The following is a 21,959-nucleotide window of genomic DNA, read 5'->3' as shown; positions in this document are numbered from 1 at the left end:
CAATAGGACCTGAAAGAGCTTTATGGTAGGCTATAATCTGAACAATAAACAAACACCCTCTCCCACTCCACCCCCTAAATAATTTGAAACATGCCAGTTACATGTGCAAACAAACAAAATCAATAAAAATGAAGGTTCTCTACTTTACCTCCACTATGCCTAGAGGAATCTGTAAGTACCACCCCAAAGTTGTCCGCAGCCTCCGAAACAACAGGACGCCTAGGGATGCCCATGGGTGGAGAGGACGCCTGGGTGTTTTTTGATGAGGTTGTTTTCTCTAGAAAAGTTAGAAAACACATAATCACGTACGGTAATATAAGCTTCTGTGTAGATGTAGAGTTAAGGAAAGATACTAAACTCAACTGGTGTATCAATATAAATACATGAACTTGTCTGTTACAGGGTCTGAGTTTAAGACCTACATTGTCAGTACTTAGATAATCTGAGGAATTGACTTAAAAAAATTACTTTGTCAGGGCACCTGGGTGGCTCAGTCAGTTAAGCAGCTGACTCCTGATTTTGGCTCAGGTCATGATCTCAATTTGTGAGATCAAGCCCTCCGTCAGGCGTGGAGCCTGCTTGGGATTCTTCCTCCCTTTCCCTCTCTGCCCCTCCCTCCACTTCTCTCTCTCTCTTTCTCTATCAAAATAAATAAATATTGTTTTTAAAAATTACTTCGTCTTTTTCTAGTAGCTTTAAGGGAAAACTAAAATGTGTCTTTCTTCATCAGGCTAATTTAAATTTACACACAGAATAAACACCACAAGTAAAAAAGCCAAATGCCGAAAAGCTTTCAAACTATTCATCCCTTTTTCTTCTTACTGTACCTATTTCTTCATTCTAAAACATAAAACTCATTCTTAAAGAGCTTCTGTTTCTTCGTGGGAAAATTATCATGTTAAGCTTAAAAATTCCAAGAGGCAAAAAGTGAAAATGGGTGATTATCTTAAAACTGAAATATGTTCTTCTTATTCAGTATTTATAGGTCAGATTCTATAAACAACTGTGGACTGATGATGAACATTAACTCAAAGTGCAGTTCAAACAAGAAATACTCATTTTTCTAGCTACACTCAGTAGTTAGTATGAAAGGGTCTTTTCCAAAAGCCAATAAATAATTTCTTCTCAATCATACCTCCTTTTTATTTTTGTACTGTACTAAAATACTCTGCTACCCAGTTCCCCTCTCTCCTCACTGAAATCTTTTTGTTCATTGATGGCCAGGCTATAATGGCATCTTTTCAATCAAGCCTACCCTCAACGAGCTACCCCACTTGAAAGAACATCCTTTCTTTGTACTCTCTCAGTCCTTCCCAGTACTTGTCGTACTTCGCTCACACCCTTGCCCTTCTGCGGTCTATCCTTACCCTACCCCCGTTGAAACACACAACAGATTATGTCACACAACTCAGCTCAAACCCTCCAACGTTTCCACTTTCTCAGAGTCAGTCAATGTTCTTGCAGGATGGACAAGGCACTGTGTGGGGTGGCTGCTCTGTCATCTTCCTGATTTCAGTTGGTATTTATTTATGTGTCTGAGCCTACTTAGCAAAGTAGAGGCACCGTTAGGATGAATCTTATCTTGATCATCTTTGCTTTCCCTGTATCACCTACACCAACGCCTTACATATCATAAACTCTCAGAAATACTCGTAGAACATTGGATGGGATGGAATAATACAACCATCCAAGCATGGCCAACAAAGGTACTATACTAAAATTATTTAATGGATTTATATATAAGAATCTCTAGGGGCACCTAGAGTCGGTTAAGCGTCCAACTTTGGCTCAGGTCATGATCTCATGGTTTGTGGGTTCAAGCCCCTTGTCAAGCACTGTTACTGACAGCTCAGAGCCTGGAGCCTGCAGCCTGCTTTGGATTTGCTTACACTCTGTCTCTCTCTCTCTCTCTCTCTCTCTCTCAAAAAAAAAAAAATAAATAAAATAAAATAAAATAAAATAAAAAAGAATGTCTATGACCCCAAAGGACACTCGCTCCTCCTGAGGAAGATTATACTCACCTTTGCTGGTTCGGAAGGTAAGCATGGCGGGCTGCCCTTCACCTGCTGCGCTCCTTGCCACCATCAAAACTTCATAGAGACTAGATGGCTCCAGTTCTGTCAGATGGAGCTCATTCTCACTTCCCGGGACTCGAACTGTGTGCCAGCTTCCCACCAGGCCAACGCCGTCATCTAGCTGCTCAAGAGAAAATAAGTCATTAAAGAAAAGGAGACAAAGGGCAAAAAAACCTTCCATTCCAATTTGAGAAAATCTTCCATTCCAGATGAATGTTGGTAAGGAATATACTGTTGGAAGAAAGAGACATGATATTTCCTCACCTTAAGAAATATAAGGAGACCTGTAACATGAACTTAGGAATTCTCAGGAATAAAAAGACTCCTTCCTGGCTCTCCTACTTACCGCTCATTTGTGGCCTCAAGCAAGTTACTTATCTCCCAGAGTTTGCTTCCTTTACTTGTAAAGGAAACAATACTCCTTTCTTACTGGGCTAATGGGAGCATAAAATAAGTACATAATAATCTGGACTAACGATAATATATAATATACATAATAAATATATGTTAAGTTAGAATACATATGCATATATGAGTTACATAATTATGCATTTTATATTTCCAGCATTCTTCATGTCTCACCACTTCCACACGTACGGGAGGAAATAAATGTTAAAAAGATCTGGGGGCCTGGGTGGCTCAGTCAGTTAAGTGTCCAACTCAATTTCAGCTCAGGTCATGATCTCACGGTTTGTGGGTTGGAGTCCCGTGTCAGGCTTCATACTCAGCTCAGAGTGTGCTTGGGATTCTCTCTCCCTCTCTCTCTGCCCCTCCCTTACTTGTGCATATTCTCTCTTGCTCTCTCAAAAATAAATTAATAAACTAAAAAAAAAAAAAGATCCAATCCGTTGTGTCTTAGTTAATAGAACTAGGAAACGACATCACACAGAAGTTTTTGTGTGGGTAAGAATCCCAGTGAAAGTTTCTTCATCTTGAATCATTCAAAGTTTCTACATCTTGAATCATCAGATTAGAAACAGTGAATAAACTTTCAAATATCACCATGTTAATTGTTCCAGATATTAAAAATATATACTATTAAACGATGGGCACCAAAATGTCTTGGACAAAGAAAGGTATTTTAAATATGAGGGTGTCTTTTGTTCATTTATTAGTCTCATAAACAAAGAAACACTTTTTTTCATTTTGCTTTAATACAAGCCTCTGGAAGAAACACTGGAAAATCAACTGAGAGGATCAAGGTTCACTCAAAGAAATCACTAAACAACATAAGATTCCGATACAATTAAGAAGACAACTTGAAATAAAAATAATTGTCAGAGATTATACCAGAGGACTTTGATGTTTCTAATAAGAAACTGCTTTATTTGTTAAATAAACTGTGTTTTACTATCTCACAAAGGGAAGGGGTGACTTTTTAAAAAGTGGTTTCTAGAGGTTTACACTCAAGGGGTTAAAGTGTTTGATAAAAAATGTCAAAAAAAAAATGTCAAGAAGTCACTGGGTTCTTGGAATTCCTATTCTGGGGGATACTGTGTATCTTTCATTCTTACTGCTTACTGGTAAAACCAGCATGACTGTTGGGATAGCTCTCCCAAACTCATAATCCTAGAACACTCCTGTTTCCTGCTGCTCTATAAATGTCGAAGATAATAAGCTTGTGTTATATACACACAACGTTAAGGTGAGAGAAGAGAAAGCTGATAAATAAGAAGACATTACCTTTCGATACTTCACAAAATAGGCATTGATGGGCAGCCCGCCATCCTTCCCCGCCCTCCAGACCAGGTTGTACGTATCAGATGTGTAGGTCTGCGGAGGGCTCAGAATGATGGGGGCATCCGGGACAGAGGCACCACTAGTGTTTTTCTCTGGCGATGATTCCACTGCGCTGGAGTGTTTCTTCCCTGGAAATGAGCTCAATAATCCAGCTTCTGAACCATCTCTTGTATCATTCTGAGTGGGATTGGAAGGTGTAACTGTTTCCGCTTTTGTATTTGGTTCAAAAGGAACTGCAGGGAATGGAAGAAAGAGAGAGAGAGAGAGAGAGAGAGAGAGAGAGAAGAGACAGCTTGAGGAAATTCATTATTTCAGTGCCTTCTTCACAGTGATCCAACGGCCCACAAGGATACAGACAACCTGAGCCCCAGAAGTGAAAGCAGGTTAACAGCTCAGTTTGTAATTCATGGAAACCTCCAACCTCCAACTGTAATCTCTTATTGAAAAAGCTGCGGCAGCGAAGTGATTTTGAGGATGTTATTTTTCCTTGCTCTACGCTAGTATTCCCTCTTTTACAACAACACTTTGCTAGTTTAACTTGAAAGATTTTAAGTTGGAGAACACCGAGTGGTAATTCCAGTTGGTAAATGAAACACATGAAGCGATGCATTCCCTTAGTGGCAAGGTGAACTCAATAGCAAGGAAACAACCAAGAGCTAGGCTGTTACCTGCTGGGGAGCCAGTCTCCAATGATACCCCTCAGTATCCACACCCTTGGACGGTCCCCTCCCTGCTGAATCAGGCTGGCCCTATGACTGGCTTCAACCAAAGTGAGACTGTGCTCTTCCAGGCTTGAGTCTTCACAAGGCCTGGCACTTCTGCTTTTGTGTCGCCCCATACAGACATCCAAGCTCGCCGTGTGGAGTGGCGGGGGGGGGAGGGGGAGAGAAAGGGAAGGAAGGGGAGGTGGCCGGTTATTCCAGCCTTCACAAAAGTGTCACACGTGTGGGTAAGGCCACTTTGGCTGTTCCAGCCGCAGGTACATGTGACTGCAATGGTGGAAGAGACCCCAAGCAAGGCCGGCAGAATTGCCCAGCTGCGTCCAGTTAACCCTAGGAACTGTGAGAGATAATAACGGGGCTACTGTTTCAGTAATCTTTGGGGGTGGTTATGCAGCAACAGATAATGAAAATACCCTACACAAGCAAAACAATTTACATTCGACAAGAGGAAACAAGGGAAAAGAAGGGTTTACCTATTTCCAAGCAAGCCCTCTTTCTGGACAGAACTGAAGACTGGCTTAAGAAATCGCCAATCTAGGGGCACCTGGGTGTCTCAGCCGGTTGAGCGCCCGACTTCGCCTCAGGTCATGATCCCACAGTTCATGAGTTCAAGCCCCACATCGGGCTTGCTGCTCTCAATGCAGAGCCCGCTTTGGATCCTTTGTCCCCCTCTCTGTGCCCCTCCCTTGCTCGCGCTCTCTCAAAAATAAAGAAACGTCAAAAAAAATTGCCAATCTAAAGAAAAATGAAACAAGCAAATAGTCTTAATGACTAAAAGCATACAGAACACAAGGGAAAAATATTTGCGCTGAAGAAAGAAATAGGTTGCACATCCCATCCCCCAAATTTACTGAGCACATATTATGGGCCACGCATTGTGTTAGACATTTAATAAATATAATCTCCTCAAGCTCTCAAAACAACATTCTTAGGTGGACAGTAATATCCCTACTTCACAGCTGAGGAAATTAGGGTTCTGGGAGATTAAGTGACAACTCCGAGACTCCGAGCACCATGAAACCCAAGTGCTGACAGCTTGGTTTCTCTCAAGTGCTATTCACGCTGGCAACAAAAAGGTCTCCTCTTTCTGACCACTTTTGTGGAGGAAGGGAGCAGAGGAAACGATGTGAAAGAGTTTCTTTTGCACAGTGAAGTCGGATTCCTGGTAAAAGGTGGGTGTGTTTTGAGAAGCACTGCAGTTCAGGAGGGAACCGACACAAACCACGGCTAACGGCGTAAGGTCGGTTTTCTGTTTAGAGGAGAAAAGGTGTCTCCGACGCGTCCTCCACTAAAGAAGCTAGTGAGAAAATAATCCAGGAGAAAACTAATTAAGTTCACTGAGACAACTTCACAATATTGCTTCTGGAGCAGCCGTGTTTATCTAGTGAGTCAGGACGTGGGCTGGCTGGTAAGGGCGTGCGGCTGGTGCCCACTGGGGCGAGAGATGGGCTCTAGCAAGTGGAGGTAATTAGCTGTGGCTTAGGGTAGCGGAGAATGACCTTTTCATCGTTAGGAGTTCCACGGAGCCTTTGGGCTGCTTACCACTGGGAAGTGGTATCTGGCCGTACAAGAGTTTAAAGATCACAGGCCTCAATTTATGCAGAGGCTGGAGACAAACTTATGCCACAGCCTGTGTCTAATGGTATCAGTGTCACAATTCTACTCCTGCTATTCTGGACGCGATGGGACTTTTCTGCCACGTTTATTAAAAAGGGGATTCGAGAAGAGGGGAGGAGGAGGAAGATTCAATTCTTTTCTCTCTGCTATTTCCAGTAATATAATTTGAGTACTCACACGATATAATTTATAAGGCCTGAACACCACTTTCAAAAGTTTTTTCACATATATTATCTCAACTTGTCTTCAAAACAACTCTGTGAAATGGTCAGACGAGATCACTTCTTGGCCTTTTGGCTAAGATCAAGTGTGAAATGATCAGTTTAGACATCAAGTATTGGGCGCCTGGGTGGCTCAGTCGGTTGAGCGTCCGACTTCGGCTCAGGTCATGATCTCACAGTCTGTGAGTTCAAGCCCCGCGTCGGGCTCTGTGCCAACAGCTCAGAGCCTGGAGCCTGTTTCGGATTCTGTGTCTCCCTCTCTCTCTGACCCTCCCCTGTTCACGCTCTGTCTCTCTCTGTCTGTCTCAAAAAAATAAATAAAAATTAAAGAAAAAAAAATAGACCAAGTATTTTTAAACGTAGAATGCTTTTTGAATTAGAAGAGGCTGATAAAATTCTGCTTTTCTAAGTACTATAACTATGGCAGTGAATTTAATGACTCAGAGCTGAAACTAAACAAGGAATATAACCAAACTTGTCAAAGCCGTTCCCACTGTGACCACTCACACCAGCATCCCCTACCCCGACTATCCCAAACCAACTCCCATTATAGTTTTGAAGAGTTACAACCCACTCTACAAATATTTGTACATCTAAGACCTCAAAACCCAAGGTCTCTGGAAAGAAAAAGGAGGAGGGGGCAGTCATCGCTCTCTTTGCCCTTGCTTACCCCCCAAAAAACAAGTAAATGGCTCTCAGTATGCTAGAATTTAATAAGGCTCAGATTCCTGTAGAAAGAGGTGGGTTGTTATGTATTGTGAGCTTTAGTAAACCTGGCTGGATCTTAATAATTATAGGGCGCACAAAAGAGAAAATATAAGAACATTTCGGAAGGAGGTCGGTGATGGGGTTACTCTACATGAAAATGGTATTTATCAAGACATAAAATCCTGGAAGGGGTGGGGAAGACCTTAAAGATCTAAAAAATTCTAACCTAAACAAGTTAGCCTATGTATTTTCTAAAGGCTTCAGATCTTTGATATTTAAAGTGAGGCAGTGAGACAAAAGATCCAGTTCCATCAACTGTGACTATCACATCTATGCCTCTTGCTATCCTATATTTATATAAAACAATCACTTTAGCCAAAAGCTAACCAAGCATCACCTGTGTTACACCTGTCCTACAGCTAACAATTTGAGCAGAGCCACTCTGATTTTCGCTTGGCAGAGCAGATATATAAACACACACACGTATACATATTCATATTTACACGTGTATAAATTTATACAACACCCAACTACCCTCTTCATTGGAGGATTCTTAACATGTCTAAAGTCAGTAGCTATTTCTTCCTTCCCTAACTGCTACATGGAATAATCCTAATTTACCAATAATCAGACAGTAATAATTATAATCTAATACAAATGGATGTCCTTGGACTTCCCCACTTCTCTTTCTACCTCCAGCTTCCTCTGGAGCTCCAGGGGCCTTGTGTGCCTGTGAATGGAAATACCTGTGCGCACACCCAATTTCTGTCTACTTTACCTTCCTTCCTCTGCAAAAGACCACCCCTTGGCCGCTCCTCTGGCTTAACGGTGCCTGCACACTGGTGGTGTGGTCTACACTCTGGAGGATGGGTCAGGGAACGGGACCTGTGTAGAACCAGACTGTGAACTAATTAAAGCAAGGACTTCCAGAGCCCCAGACCTGCTATACACAAGGAAGAACATGGGCTCCAGGATCCAGGGACTATAACTTAACCCCTTAACCACATGGACTCTTTGACCAGTGGGAGCTGAGGACCCAGGCAGAAGAAAGCTGCAAGGAGCCCTCTAACGCACTGGCCCAAGGCAGGGAACTCAGTTGCCAAGACTAAGGGCAGTACTGTGTTTGACACTCTGCTTCTTGCACGACAAATAAGGTGACAGTCTCCACTCAACTACCTGCTGGCGCATTGCTGCTCTAAATACTGATGTAAGGTTTGAATTTGAATTAAGTCAAATTTGAATTAACTTTAACAATATTGATACTCTATACTTATTTAATTTTAACAATATTGATACTGTATAAAGCTTTTAAGTCATCCTCACCAAAAATCAATAAAATATCAAGAATTAATGTTATACATCCCATTAGAAAAATAACTTTGAATAGGAGGTACTGTTTGGTAGTACCATGATTCTACTTTCTCAATGAAAGCCAACCCTTTAGGGGCGCCTGGGTGGCTCAGTCGGTTAAGCATCCGACTTCGGCTCAGGTCACGATCTCATGGTCCAGGAGTTCGAGCCCCGCGTCCGGCTCTGGGCTGATGGCTCAGAGGCTGCAGCCTGCTTCCGATTCTGTGTCTCCCTCTCTCTCTGCCCCTCCCCCGTTCATGCTCTGTCTCTTTCTCAAAAATAAACAAAAGTTAAAAAAAAAAAAAAAAAGCCAACCCTTTAGACTTTGGACACTGTACTTACCAAAGGCTCACCTAAAAAATGTCAGCAATGATCACTTTCAGTAGCTTAGACAACCAAAAGCATTAATCATGAAAACAGGTCACAACTCGGGCTTGCGCCCATATGAGAGCTTTCTATAGGACAACTACAACCTTAACCAAAACATCAGAAATGGAAACCAAGGTTCATCCGGTTCATGGTAAGGCCAAATACCCAAAACCACAGTTCTGTGTTTCACTATTGCCAGGGAAAATATATATATATATTCAGAGATTGCTGGACTCATGAAAAAAACATACTTCAAAGCACTTTATCCCCTACAATCAGAGGAAGCTAATCACCCGAGAAAAAGTACTAATGGCAACTCACCAACTGTGAGGACTGCCTCCGACTGTGTGGCACCATGTTCATTTGCGGCTTCGCAGATGTATTTCCCAGCATGCTCCTGAGTGATGGCCTGAATGTACAGAGAGCTTGAGCCAGCTCGGGACATGATGAAGTAGACAGGCTCCAGGTCATAGCCCCCAGGTCGTAAGTGTGATTTCCGGGATTTTGATCTGAGCACTTGAGACGGATGGCTGGTTATCAACCCGTGCCTGTCATACCAACGCATGACTGGGACTGGCACGCCAGTGGCATTGCAGGACAGAGTAACAAAGTCTCCATCTACCACCTTTGTACTTGCTGGTGCTGTAATTATAACTGGCTTGAGTCCACTGCCTATTAAAACAGTAATTCACACACAAATACACACACATAATTAAGAGTATAGTACCTACAATGCAAAATAAATTCATCTTCTTGCATAAATGTTAGCCATGTCGTGCCCAAGTAACAGCCTTAAAAGCATCTTTCGTACATGTATTTCTTAACAGTGTTTTTTTTTTAATTGAAGTATAATCGACATACAACATTAGTTTCAGGTGCACAACATCATGATTTAACATATGGATACACACTGGCAAATGATCACCACAATAAATCTGGTTACCATCCCCTAAACAATGTTTTACATGCAGAACAGTATGGAGAACACATTCATTCACTGAAATAAGTGTTTGCAAAGACATGGGCAAACAGGGATATATGACAGTAATAACTAAAACAAAGATAACCCCCCTCCTTGTTAATTCTCTTCTCAACTTTCACCACGTAAAACCGTCCCTAAAAAGTAGAATTCTTAATTGTGGGCTCCTGGACATTTCCTACACAGACTTCCTGTCCTTTAGGAAAAAAAAGGGTTTCCTATACACATTTGACTGCTGTTAAGTATAAAACAGGTGAAGCCATGAAAAAGGTGTCAAGGAGCATAAAACAAAATAATATTCCTCCACAAAAATAGTTCATTCCAGGGGGAACCTCTGATTACAAAAAGCCTGGGAGAGAAATCTGTTCTGAGTGAAAGTCGACGAGTGTATTTCTTATCATGTTACACAAACAACACTTTTTGTCTCTAAACTAACTCTCTTTCCTTTTGGTCCCAGGTATTCTCTGGAGCCATTTTTAAGTGTGCCTACTATGGAATATCGATTACAAATGGAATTTTCTCCAGTGCATCCTTCTCTTTCTCCAGCCCTACTTCCTACCTTTGACAAAACCAACACTCGGTATGGTTAGATTCCCGAATCTCTGCCAATCTAGAAAGTGTAAGATGCTGTCTCACTGGTCATAAACTGCACTCTCCTGAGTACTAATGAGCTTGAACATCTTTTCACGTGTTTATGTGTCACTGGTATTTTTCCTCCTCTTTGAAATGCTTTTTGTCCATTTTTCTGTTGGGTCATTTATCTTTTTTGTAATGGTTTCAGAGTTCTTTGTATATTCCAGCTAGTGTTCTGTTATTCGTTATATATGCTGCTAATATCTTCTCACAGTTTATTGCTTTTTTAAAAAAAAATTTTTAACATTATTCATTTTTGAGAGAGAGAGCATGAGTGGGGGAGGGGCAGAAAGAGTGGGAGGCACAGAATCAGAAGCAGGCTCCAGACTCTGAACTGTCAACACAGGGCCCGACGTGGGCCTCGAGCTCACGGACCACTCCATTTTATCTTCATTTTCTATTCAATTGATTTCTGCCCTTTAGTATCTCTTTTCCTCTGCTTCCTTATTTTCAGTCTTACTAGTTTTCTTTTATAAGCATTTAAGGCTATACATTCCCATGTAAATTCCATTTTTACGACATCCCACACAATTCAATCTGTGGCATTTTCACATTGCACTGCACAGTTTTTTCTCTGTTATTGAGAAGCATAATTTTACATTTCCAAATACATGCCAGTTAAAAATGACTTTTACTATTAACTTCTAAAATAATTGCACCAAGGTCAGAGAACTGGTCTGTATCACACTGATTCTTTGACACTTGAAATATTTATAACTCATAGGCAAAAGATTAATATCCCTAATGTAGAATTCCTACCAATCCACAAGAAAAATGACCAACAATCTAATTTTTAAAATGGACAAAAGACAATGAACAGTCAATACATAGGAAAACAAATTCAAATGACTCATACACATATGATAGGAAGCCCAACTTCACTCATAGCAATATAAATACAGACCAAAAGGTATTTTTTTTTAAAACTATCAGATGGGCAAAGATTTAACACCTTGCCCTGGTGAGGATATGAGGAGACAGGCAGATACACATTGCTGTGAATAAAAACCAGTAACAATTTTGCAGAGCAACTCGGTGATATCTACCAAAATTACCAAACAAAGATGCTTTCATTTAGCAAATTCATTTCCAGAAATCTATTCTATAGATATTTATACCTGTGCAAAATAATCTATGCAGAGGGACATTCATTATAGAACTCCTTAATAAGCAGTCATTTGAAAAAGAATGAAAACACTGTTTAATGAACCATCTGGGAAGATATCAAAGATATGGTAAATAAAAAACTCAAACTGAGGAATACTACCTCCATTTACGGGGGGAAAAAAGATGTTATTAAGTGCACACAGACACATTGTGTGTGATTGTATATATACACACAAGGATATTAAAGACACTGATAAAACTGGTTAGTTCTAAAGGCAATATGGCTGGCCAGGGAATAGAAATGAGAGACTTTCACCATATGCCTTTTAAACTATAGTATCTTTTGAAAAAAATAATTAAAAAAAATTTTTTTTTAATGAAGTTAATCAAATAATATTGCCTCTTCATGGAAATGCCCATCTGCAACTAGAAAGGAACATGGAAAATAGGCATAGTTCCTTTATGGTAATGGAATTATGTTCTCTAGTGAAAATGATTTAATTTTTAACCAAAATAAAAGCCTGTCTGTAAAGTAAAACTTCCTATGATTTCTGGACCCAGAAGCCTACCTTTTTCAATTTCAAGTCTCCCAGTAGACTGTATGAATCCAATCCCATTATCTGCTACACACTGATACAGCCCAGAATCTTCCATGGTAACACCACTGATTTTCAGTCTGTTTCCTACAGTTAGATGTCGTGGGGAAGGATGAACAGGTTGTGCGTTATGAAACCAGGTACGGTTTGGAGTTGGGTTCCCATGAATCTCACAAGTAAATTGTACTGTGGCACCCAGAGAGACTGTCTGGTCCTGTAGTCCTTTAGAAATTGAAGCATTTTCTAAAAATAAAACATATAAATTAAACTCTAGCCCTTAAGAGGTACTTTTTAAATTATCACACAAGACACATAAAATCTCTCTACCAATAACTAGTTGAAATCAAATTGCATTGTTTACTCACCACATTCTCCTACCTGCTATGGTCATCAAGACAAAATTAGAAATGCATTTGAACTTCCTTCTAATCAAATAAACCATATGTTACTAATATTTCATAGTCTCTTTTTCTAGATCTTCCCACCCACTTATCTCTCTCTCTCTCTCTCTCTCTCTCTCTCTCTGTCTCTCTCTCTCACACACACACACCCACACACATATACATCTTGGGCTTCCCTGAGCATTTGTTTCAGGTGATTTGTTTGAAATAAGTAGTTTCCCATGATTTCACACTAAACAAGAGCCAAAAGAAGAATGTTTATTCACAGGTTAAATTCTTTTTATGGTCAATTCTGCCGTTAGGCTAGATGTTATACTGGGCAGAAAACTTCCTTTACTATCCATGAAGCCACTTTTCCCTAGACCGAGTAAATCATTTAGCAACATTGGTAACATATGCCCAAATTATATGATTATGCATATTAACTTAGACCTGATTATCACAGCACTTTAAATCTCATTTGTCATACACTTACTTAATTCCAGGGTTACCTATGTTGCAAATAAACACAAGCAGAAGGTTTACAGCAACTATATTTACTATGAAACCACTTACAACCTATTTTTTTCTGGATTTCATGAAAATATGTTTTGATAAAGGAAAACATTTTCTGGTGCTAGACATGACAGTGAGACAGGGAACTGGAAAAAAAAGGAAGGAAAAGCTTTGAGATAAAGAGTGTATACACAGCAATGTGGGTGGAAATAATGCAAATAATACAGTGAAAGCATTCCTTAAGGGAAAATAAAATGAAATAAATTTCTTTTTGAGGTGACCTTTTCTAGTCAGTACTGTTAGGTACTCCTACTAGGTCCAACACACTGACACAGCCCAGAATCTTCCACATCATTAGGAAGGAAGAACAAGCTTTGCGTTGCATAACCAGGTTGGGGGGGAGGTTCCCATAAACATCCCAAGTGAAATGTTCTGTGCCACCAAGATATACTGCTGAAATCAGCAGTCCTTTAAAAAAAAAACAAAAACGAAGCTTCTTGTGACATCATATGTGAAGACGTTATTTACATGTCATTTATAGTTCCCAAATAGATCTTCCATTCAAACATCAGTTAGACCAGAAAAATAGCCTGACCCGAAAAGCAATTTAAGAAGTAACGTCTTACCAAGCACATTAACCATGTAAGTCACATGTTTTACGTCTCCAGACTTGTTTCCCACTATACAAGAATAGTTTCCAGAGTCCACCGGGTCAATGCTGTCTGTGGCAAGATGGGAATGCAACCTTCGCCAGTTGCTTCCCGGCACAGCGTCCTGACCGTCCTTCAGCCAGTGCACTTGAGAAACTGGGACCCCACTCACCACACACTCCAGGGTGACGGGGCTATGAGAAAGCACAGCTAGTGCCTGTGAAAAGGTGGGGTGGAGAATGTGAAAATCGTCGGAAGAAGGGCCTGGAAAAAGAAGGGAACAAAAAAATGTCATTATTAAACATCCACTTCCAATCTCTTCCTTACCAAATCTGCAAGCTTTCTCATCTTCCCATTTATTCTTCTTTATGCCACAAGGTCCTCCATGGTAGCTTAATCCATTTTTAGTGGAGAATTAAAATTAAAACACTTTGTGGCTATCTCTGCATTAGCAGTTTAGATATGTAGAATTTTTGACCAGTCCAGAAACCACCGCTTCGTTGTGCTTTGACCACTGGTTCTGAGTTCAGCTACCGTAATCTCAAAATCAGCTATGACTACTGTCAGCTGAAAGAGGACAGCTATTAATTTTTCATAATTCAGTTAGCCACCAATTTGATTACCACTGTTATAAAGTTATATTGTCTCTATTATTTCTTTTTATTTGAGCAAAGGGTCAAGTTCTCCGTCTGGTTTCCACTCTGTCATCCTGACCAAAATTCTCTTCTAAAAATTCATTATCACGGCGGGGGTGGGGGGCAGGGGCTGGGGAGGCGCCTGGGTGGCTCAGTCGGTTCAGCATCCAACTTTGGCTCAGGTCATGATCTCACAGTTCATGAGTTCAAGCCCCACATTGGGCTCTCTGCTATTAGCACAGAGCTCACTTTGGATCCTCTGCCCCCTGCCCCGCGACTCTCCCCTGGTCACACTCTCTCCCTCTCTCTCAAAATAAATAAATACATAAATATTTTTAAAAATTAATCAATGAATTAAAAATTCATTATCTTTTAAACACATGTACAGTACTATACTATAATGCATTCGTGTATTTAATTTTTTTTATAAGACTTTCTTATGATAAGCAAATAGGATCTGAAAGAAAAATTCACTCTGATTTTCCAGTACTTTCTAAAGAATGCTTCTGAGGAAGCTTCTCCTGAGGAATGCTTCTGGTTACCGTTATTCTCCCAAATACTTACGACTGACAAGAAGCTTTCGGCCAATGGGTTCAACTTTTAATTCATGAGTGACAGGATTAAAAGCTGCACACTTATATGATCCCTTGTCCTCTGAAGATACATTCAGAATCTGAAGATTCCCTGATGGAAGGATTAAGTACTTCTCTGAGGAAAGAAGGGAATGCAGTTAGGCCTCTATATGAAAGACCCCAATGAAAACAAAGGCTAGCAGTCGTGCTTTCAATTTAGACATCAGAACAGCAGCAACAATCAGAGAAAATTGATTAAATGGAAGAAAGGGGAAGTCAAGGCGGGGGGGTGGGGGGGAAGAGTCAATAGTTCTAGAGTAACAAAATCGAACCCATCAGAAACATCTGACCGCAAACCATTTGTTGAGCACATTGAAAGCACAAGCATATGTAGAAAGAGATACAATGCCCACAGCCCCCACCTTGGGCAAACCTCTCCGGACAGCACTCACTGATCCGCCAGTGTCCACTCATGTCTACCCATTCATTTTTTTCTCAACAAATACACACTGGGTGCCTGTATTGATCCAGGCACAAGTGATACGATAAAGAAAGCAGACTGCAAGCCCTGCACTCATGCAGCCAACATTCCAGTGCAGGAAATGGGGGCCGCAAAGAAAGGGATAAATAACAGACAAACAAACAGAAATCTGTCTATTACAATGCTGTGGAAACTTTAAAAAGCAGCTAAGTAAAGGGGACACGGACCAATGGGGCATGGCATAGTATTTTACATAGAGCCATGATGAGGGAGGTCTTCTCAGAGGAAGAAATATCCGAGTGGAACCCTGAATGAATGGAGGGAATCTGGGATGGTAATCATTTCTACAGTGTAACCACTCATGCCGGTCTTCTTCTGACTTCTGAGAGTAGAGGCAATACATCTTATGCATTTTTGTAGCCACAGTCCTTAGGACACGGAGTTCAACAGTAGGTTGCTTCATGACATTTGTTCTGTGGGTACCACTGGCTTTTTGTTGAAGGTCTCACCTGTGGAATGTTTCAGCCACTTTCCCCGGATTTTATAGCGCACCTCCGCTTTGGGGTTACTATCTGGTACTTTGCAGCCAATGAAACCGGTACTTTTTTCTTCCGCTGTAATAACCTGCTTTGTTGGTGAACCAAAATCACCAAGAACTAAAATACATAAGTAAATAAGTAGAAAGTTAATTGATTAATCAATGCAAATGTGAACGATCCCCAAGGAAATTTAAAAACTAGAAGCCACATCTTGCAATGCGGCCGTTTGCGGCAGCTAACCTCAGTTCACAGAGGAGCGTGATTTTTTTTTATCTCAGGAAGGGGCTGGAGTAGAGGTGCCCGGTTGAGGCCTAGAGCTAAGTCATGGCTCCCTTTTCCAGAAGCCAACGCTTCCAGGAGACTACAAGACAAACAAGCAAGCGGCCCTTAAAACATGGAGGAGAACCTAAAGCATAGTCATTCCCATTCTGTCAAGAGACATCCTTTTCCAATCCAGTCCCTCATGAACACCCACTTTCCCTACGCATCTTTATGCTGTTTGTCGCTACTCACACTGCAATAAAGTGGCTTTCAGGAACAAACCCAATTCCTCTCACTACTAAGAGTTCGCTACAGATGGAGCCTGCATGGAAGGGTTCTTTATGATCTGCAGTGCTGAAAGCATCCAGCCGCCTGCCAACAGGAGTTCAGCCTTCCCGTGTGAGTCCTGGAGCTGTCCATGGGTCAAAGCTCTACGAAAACATTTACTCTTCTCAGTTACGACAAACTCACTACTCCTGGGGGATCCAGATTTCTTCTGTAAATAGGGGTGCCCTGACAAAGACATCTTCCATTACTGGAAGCCATCACCATTTGAAAGGCAGATGGCTCAAACCTACTAAGAAAACCACCACATTCCAGATTTGCCATAAGTTCAATACCCGACATTCCTTTCTCTACAGTCAGTGATTTCATTCCTCCTTCTTTAGCCTGGTTTCAATTAAATAAACTAAAATCACTCAGTGATCAAGACAAATAAAACAATTAGATGTGAGCGAGATATGGGACTGCATGAAACAACTGAGTGTCAAAGTTGACAAAGCTTTTTTGTTGCTGCTGCTATTAAAGGACTTCTAAATATTCGCAAAGAAATTCAGAGTTTGCATTAGAAAACTCTCCTAACCATGTAAGAGTTACTTCCATGCCCCTCTTACACAGAAGACAGGAGGCCAAGCTCACGGAGGTTCAAGTGCACTTCCCCCAGCTCAACAGTGAGAGTCAAGGCTGAGATGAGGATGCTATGTGTTTACTCCAAAGCCCACGCTCTTCCCTCTATTCACATATGCAAGTACCAGCATTCTAGTTTCTAGGAAAAAGCATAAATCTGAGGGATAAAATTAAACTCACCAGCAGTAGATACTGTTGCAGGGCCGCTCACAATTGCCCCGATGCTATTGTTGGCAACGCACTGGTAGGAACCCGAAAGGGAGGGATTAAGGGACAGAATAGTCAAAGTCCCCTGATGCATCTTAATCTGTTCCATGTTTCTATCCAGTCTTTTTCCATTATGCAACCATGAGATATGAGCGGTCACAGGCTTAGCAGAACAATGGAGTACTACGGGTCCACCAAGTCTCTGGACAGCGGACAGTGGCTCAGAAATAAAAGACGGTGCCAAGTCTACCAGGAAACGTTCCCCACGTGCAAAGGGGTGGAGAGAATAGGAGAGAAAGGAGGTGAGGGGAGAGAGAAGAGTACATTGAATACATTTCATCTGAATCTATGGAACCAGAGGCAATTCCATATTTTATCCATACCATAAGAACATACAGTTCTTAATGCTTGTACAAGTTCTAGGAACATTCTGATATGACTATTTTTGGAAGTAAAAAAGGGCAATGCATGAAGCTAGGACTTAAGGACCAGGGTAGAATAGATGAAAAACCTTATGATGTAAATCCAACAAAATACCAATTCTTTAAGTGAGAAAAAGCAAACTGCTCTGTGTATGAAGTAGCTTCTGAGAAATGGAAGTCAAGAATCTGAGGGGCTCCTGGGCGGCTCAGTCAGTTAAGTGTCCAACTCTGGCTCAGGTCATGATCAGGTTCACGAGTTCAAGCCCCGCATCGGGCTCTGGGCCGACAGCTCAGAGCCTGGAGCCCGCTTTGGATTCTGTGTCTCCCTCTTTCTCTGCCCCTCCCCTGCTCACACTCTCTCTCTCTCAAAAATAATTTAAAAAAATATATATGAAAAACTGAAGATAACTTGCAAAGTAAAAAGAATTCTCTCCTACATTACTAAGGACTTGATTTTAAAGAGTAAATTATTGTATAAATAGTGGCTACGGTCTTCTTTCCGAGAAAGAAAGAATAGAAAATAGAAAATAACATTCAACTTCTAGGAAAGAAGAAGTAGAACATTAGGAAGCCAGGCTGAAATACAGTCCACCCTTTTTTGGAGCATCGATCTTAATATTTTTATTTGGTGTTCAGAATAGTTTCATTTGTTAGACCTTTTCCTCAGCAACTTGGGGGAGAGGGTGAGTTCTTACACTAACATATCAAAACAAATCCCCCTCCGCCCCCCAAAAGAGTGAGGGGGACAAGAATACTGTTAATCTGGGGGAATAAAGTACTTCCAAAAAAAAAAAAAAAGACCAATAAATTCCTGACTCTACTTTCGCAGGATATTTAATTAGATATGAAGATTAAGGGAAGTGCCTCTCTTGACTAAATCTGAGGTGGTTGTTTAGCAAAACAAAAACAGAAATAAAACCAGCGAGCCAAGATTTTTGCTTACAAATCCAATATAGTTATACAGTATTCTTAACAGAGACAACAAGTATTACTTAATGAATAAACATCACTCGCATTTCTATATACTTACAAAGAAATCTCTCCACAGACCTAAAATTACTAGAGATGCATGTGGGCTTGGGCTTATAAACACATTTAATATTAAACACTTTTAAGCTCTTCATTGACCCAGAAGCAGAGAGAATCTCAGACAAGCTCAGGCGACAAAGTGGCAGATCTGGGATTTGAACCAAGTTCTCTTGCTCCAAGACGAGCACTGATATGTGCTGATTCTAAAATTTCTTCAGTCGTATGTAGTCAGCATTTTATTCCTGTTATAATCTCCAAAATCAGACATTTGTAACATCCTCTTACGGAAAAGAGCAGGCTAGGACAATATTTGTTTTTAAGGCAACAAGAGGAATGAATTTATAAGGACAATGATGGGAAGGCCTGCTAGTGCCCAGAAGCACTACTAAGAGATCCTTAAATTGCTGAATTAATCAGTTTTAAGTCATTTGGCTGGGTCAAACAAATCTTAGAAACGTCTTTGGAAATCATTATTATCACAAAGATTTGAAGCTGAAGTCTGTTTTGTATAGGATTAGGATTAAGATGAGGAAAAGCTTCAGTTAAGACATGACCATTCTTGGGGTGCCTGGGTGGCTCAGTCATTGGATGTCTTTTTTTTTTTTACTGTTTATTTATCTTGGGGAGAGACAGACACAGAGCGCAAGCAGGGAAGGGGCAGAGAGAGAGGGAGACACAGAATCCAAAGCAGGCTTTAGGCTCTGAGCTGTCAGCACAGAGCCCGATGCGGGGCTCGAACTCACGGACTGTGAGATCGTGACCTGAGCCAAAGTCGGACGTTCAACTGACTGAGCCACCCAGGCACCCTGGGTGTCCGACTCTTGATCTCAGCTCGGGGCATGATTTTGCAGTGCAGTGAGTTCAGGCCCCACACTGACAACATGAAGCCTGATTGGGGCTCTGTCTCCCCTCTCTGCCCTTTCCCCACTTGTTCGTTCTCTCTCTGTTCCTCTCAAATAAGTAAAAACTTAAACAACAACAACAATTCCTGGGGACTGATGACAAGCATTGAGCCATACAGAGAACTGCTGAATCACTATATTATATTCTGAAAACTAATAGAACACTGCATGGTAACTATACTGGGATTAAAATTTAAAACCTGAAAAAAACAAAAAAAAAACCATTCTTCAGCTCTTACCTGAATTCACGGAAGGACACAGAATCGCAAGAGTAACAACATACAGCAGTGTCTGTAAGGGCCGAGGATCTGGATGCATAGCGCCAGATTACAGAAGCAGGCAGGACAGACTTCCAGGCTTTGGCTCACTAAAAGACATCCAGGAAAAAAAAAAAGAAGAAGAAGAAAGAGAGAAAGAAAAGATCATCTAAACACCCCAAAACAGCTGAAATCTTGCATCTGAGTAGTCAGGGTTGTGAGCATGATGGCTGCCGTCGATTTTGAAAGCTCTGTATAGAGTGCGGCAAATACAAGGCACTTAATGGTCCGTGTCTCCCCGATTCACAAACCAATCTCCACACACTAAATAAACATGGAAGCTCTGCTCATCCTTCCAAGGTACTAGGATGCCTCTTACTGTACAGAATCAATCATCTCAAATGAACATGGTCAACTGCCTTTAGTGCATTTGTTGCACATTTCACAAGGATCAAAAACCCAACCCCACCAAAATGCCCCACCACCCCCTTGACAGTCCTAAAATAGACACAGTAATAACAAAATAACAGCAAACGTTTACATGGTGCTGAGTATGTGCCAGACAGCATTTCAATGTTTTGTGTATACTAATGAAATCTTCAGACAACAACCCCAGGAGATAGGTACTACTGGGTTTCTTCCCTTTTTTTCAGATAGGGGACTCAGACTCATGGATTGTTCAAACAGATTTAAGGGCAGACTTGTGTGGGGATCAAGCTTGGCATGTCTGCAGATCATCCAAAGACCACTGTGGTGAGTCTAGATAGGACTAAGCCAGGAAGGGAAGAGGGAAACCAAGTAGGAGGTAATGTAATCACTCAGGAGCGAGGTGAGCACACGGTGGGGCAGACCAGTGAGTCAACAGAATTTGCTGAAGATCTGGATATAGAGTATGATCAAAAGATGTGTCAAGGCTAACTTAGTATTTGGTGTAACAGAATCAGTAACAGTTCTGTTTACTGAAGAGGGGAAGGCAGGAAAGGGGGAGACAGACTGAAGAGGAGGTTAGTCAGCCGTTCCGTTTTGGGAAGGTAAGTCTGAGATATCCATGAGGCATCCAAGTACTACTGTCAAGTTCACAGCTGCAGACAGGAGTCTGGAGCTGTGTAGAGAAGTCAGAGCTGGAAATACAGATGCCAGAACTATTAGAGCCTTAGTGCTAGATGAGCTCTAAGGAAAGTATGACAGAGGAGAGGAGAGCCCAGGCAGAAGCCTTGGAATACTTCAACCTTTAGAAACCAAATAGACAAGGAAGCAGCAAGGGAGACTAAGAAAAGTAGCCAATGAAATAGGAAGAAATCCAGGAGAATGTTGTGTCCATGGAGAAAAATGGAAAATATTTCTAGAAGAAGGGCATGTTGCAAACGCTGCTGAAAAGTGAGACACCATCTTGAAGACACGTTGGGGCACAGGTGATACAGACAAGAGTGGTTTCAATGGTGGGGAGACTAACATCTGATGGTGGGTTCAGGACAGAACGGGAAGGGAGGAAACGAAAAAAGCACAGAAAACTCCTTCAAGGACCTTGCTATAAAAGGCCAGCAGAGGGGTGCTGGGTGGCTCAGTTAGTTAAACATCTGACGTGATTTCCACTCAGGTCATAATCTCACAGTTCATGAGACTGAGTCCCAAGTGTCGGGCTCTGTGCTGAGAGCGCAGAGCTGCTTGGGATTCTCTCTCTCTCCCTCTCTGCCCCTTCCCTGCTCATGCATGCATGCACTCTCTCTCTTAACATACATACATACATACATACCAAAAAAAAAAACGGGCAGCAGAAAAATAAGGAGAATTGCTCTAGACACATGACAGTCAAGGGAAGGTTTGGTTTTGTGTTTTTGTAACATAAAGACAGTATAGCATATTTAGGTAAAGCTAAAAAAAACAAAAAACAAACAAAACAGCACAGGCAAGGATGTGGGTAAAAATCACTACCATGCATTGTTGGTGGAAATATAATCAGCAAATTCTTTCTGGAGGGAATTTAGCGATATCTATCAAAAATCATTCATCTGTGCAACAAATACTTAAGGAATGCTTATTAATTACATGCCAGGCAGTATTCTAGAAGCTAGAGAGAGAACAATG

The 21,959-nt window shown here is 41.2% G+C and overlaps 1 protein-coding gene across 8 annotated transcripts in view; it reads right to left on the bottom strand.

Moving 5' to 3' along the window:
- CDON (cell adhesion associated, oncogene regulated) overlaps positions 1 to 21,959 on the bottom strand; it is a 100,492-nt gene that overhangs the window by 44,439 nt on the left and 34,094 nt on the right. For all 8 annotated transcript variants that reach the window (XR_008290581.1, XR_008290582.1, XM_053203908.1 and 5 more), the window contains exons 2-11: positions 19,857 to 19,984; positions 17,238 to 17,510; positions 15,861 to 16,007; positions 14,863 to 15,006; positions 13,640 to 13,927; positions 12,091 to 12,360; positions 9,124 to 9,474; positions 3,759 to 4,048; positions 2,022 to 2,196; positions 149 to 277 (exon numbers count right to left, since the gene is read on the bottom strand). Coding sequence is in view for 6 of the 8 variants with exons in the window: in XM_053203908.1 (XP_053059883.1) it covers positions 149 to 277; positions 2,022 to 2,196; positions 3,759 to 4,048; positions 9,124 to 9,474; positions 12,091 to 12,360; positions 13,640 to 13,927; positions 14,863 to 15,006; positions 15,861 to 16,007; positions 17,238 to 17,510; positions 19,857 to 19,935 (2,146 nt within the window). In the remaining 2 variants the exon portion in view is untranslated. The remainder of the gene's footprint in view (positions 1 to 148; positions 278 to 2,021; positions 2,197 to 3,758; positions 4,049 to 9,123; positions 9,475 to 12,090; positions 12,361 to 13,639; positions 13,928 to 14,862; positions 15,007 to 15,860; positions 16,008 to 17,237; positions 17,511 to 19,856; positions 19,985 to 21,959) is intronic.

This window comes from Acinonyx jubatus, chromosome D1 (assembly GCF_027475565.1).
Source record: "Acinonyx jubatus isolate Ajub_Pintada_27869175 chromosome D1, VMU_Ajub_asm_v1.0, whole genome shotgun sequence".
Lineage (NCBI taxonomy): Eukaryota > Metazoa > Chordata > Mammalia > Carnivora > Felidae > Acinonyx > Acinonyx jubatus.
This window is presented reverse-complemented; position numbering and strand designations above follow the sequence as displayed.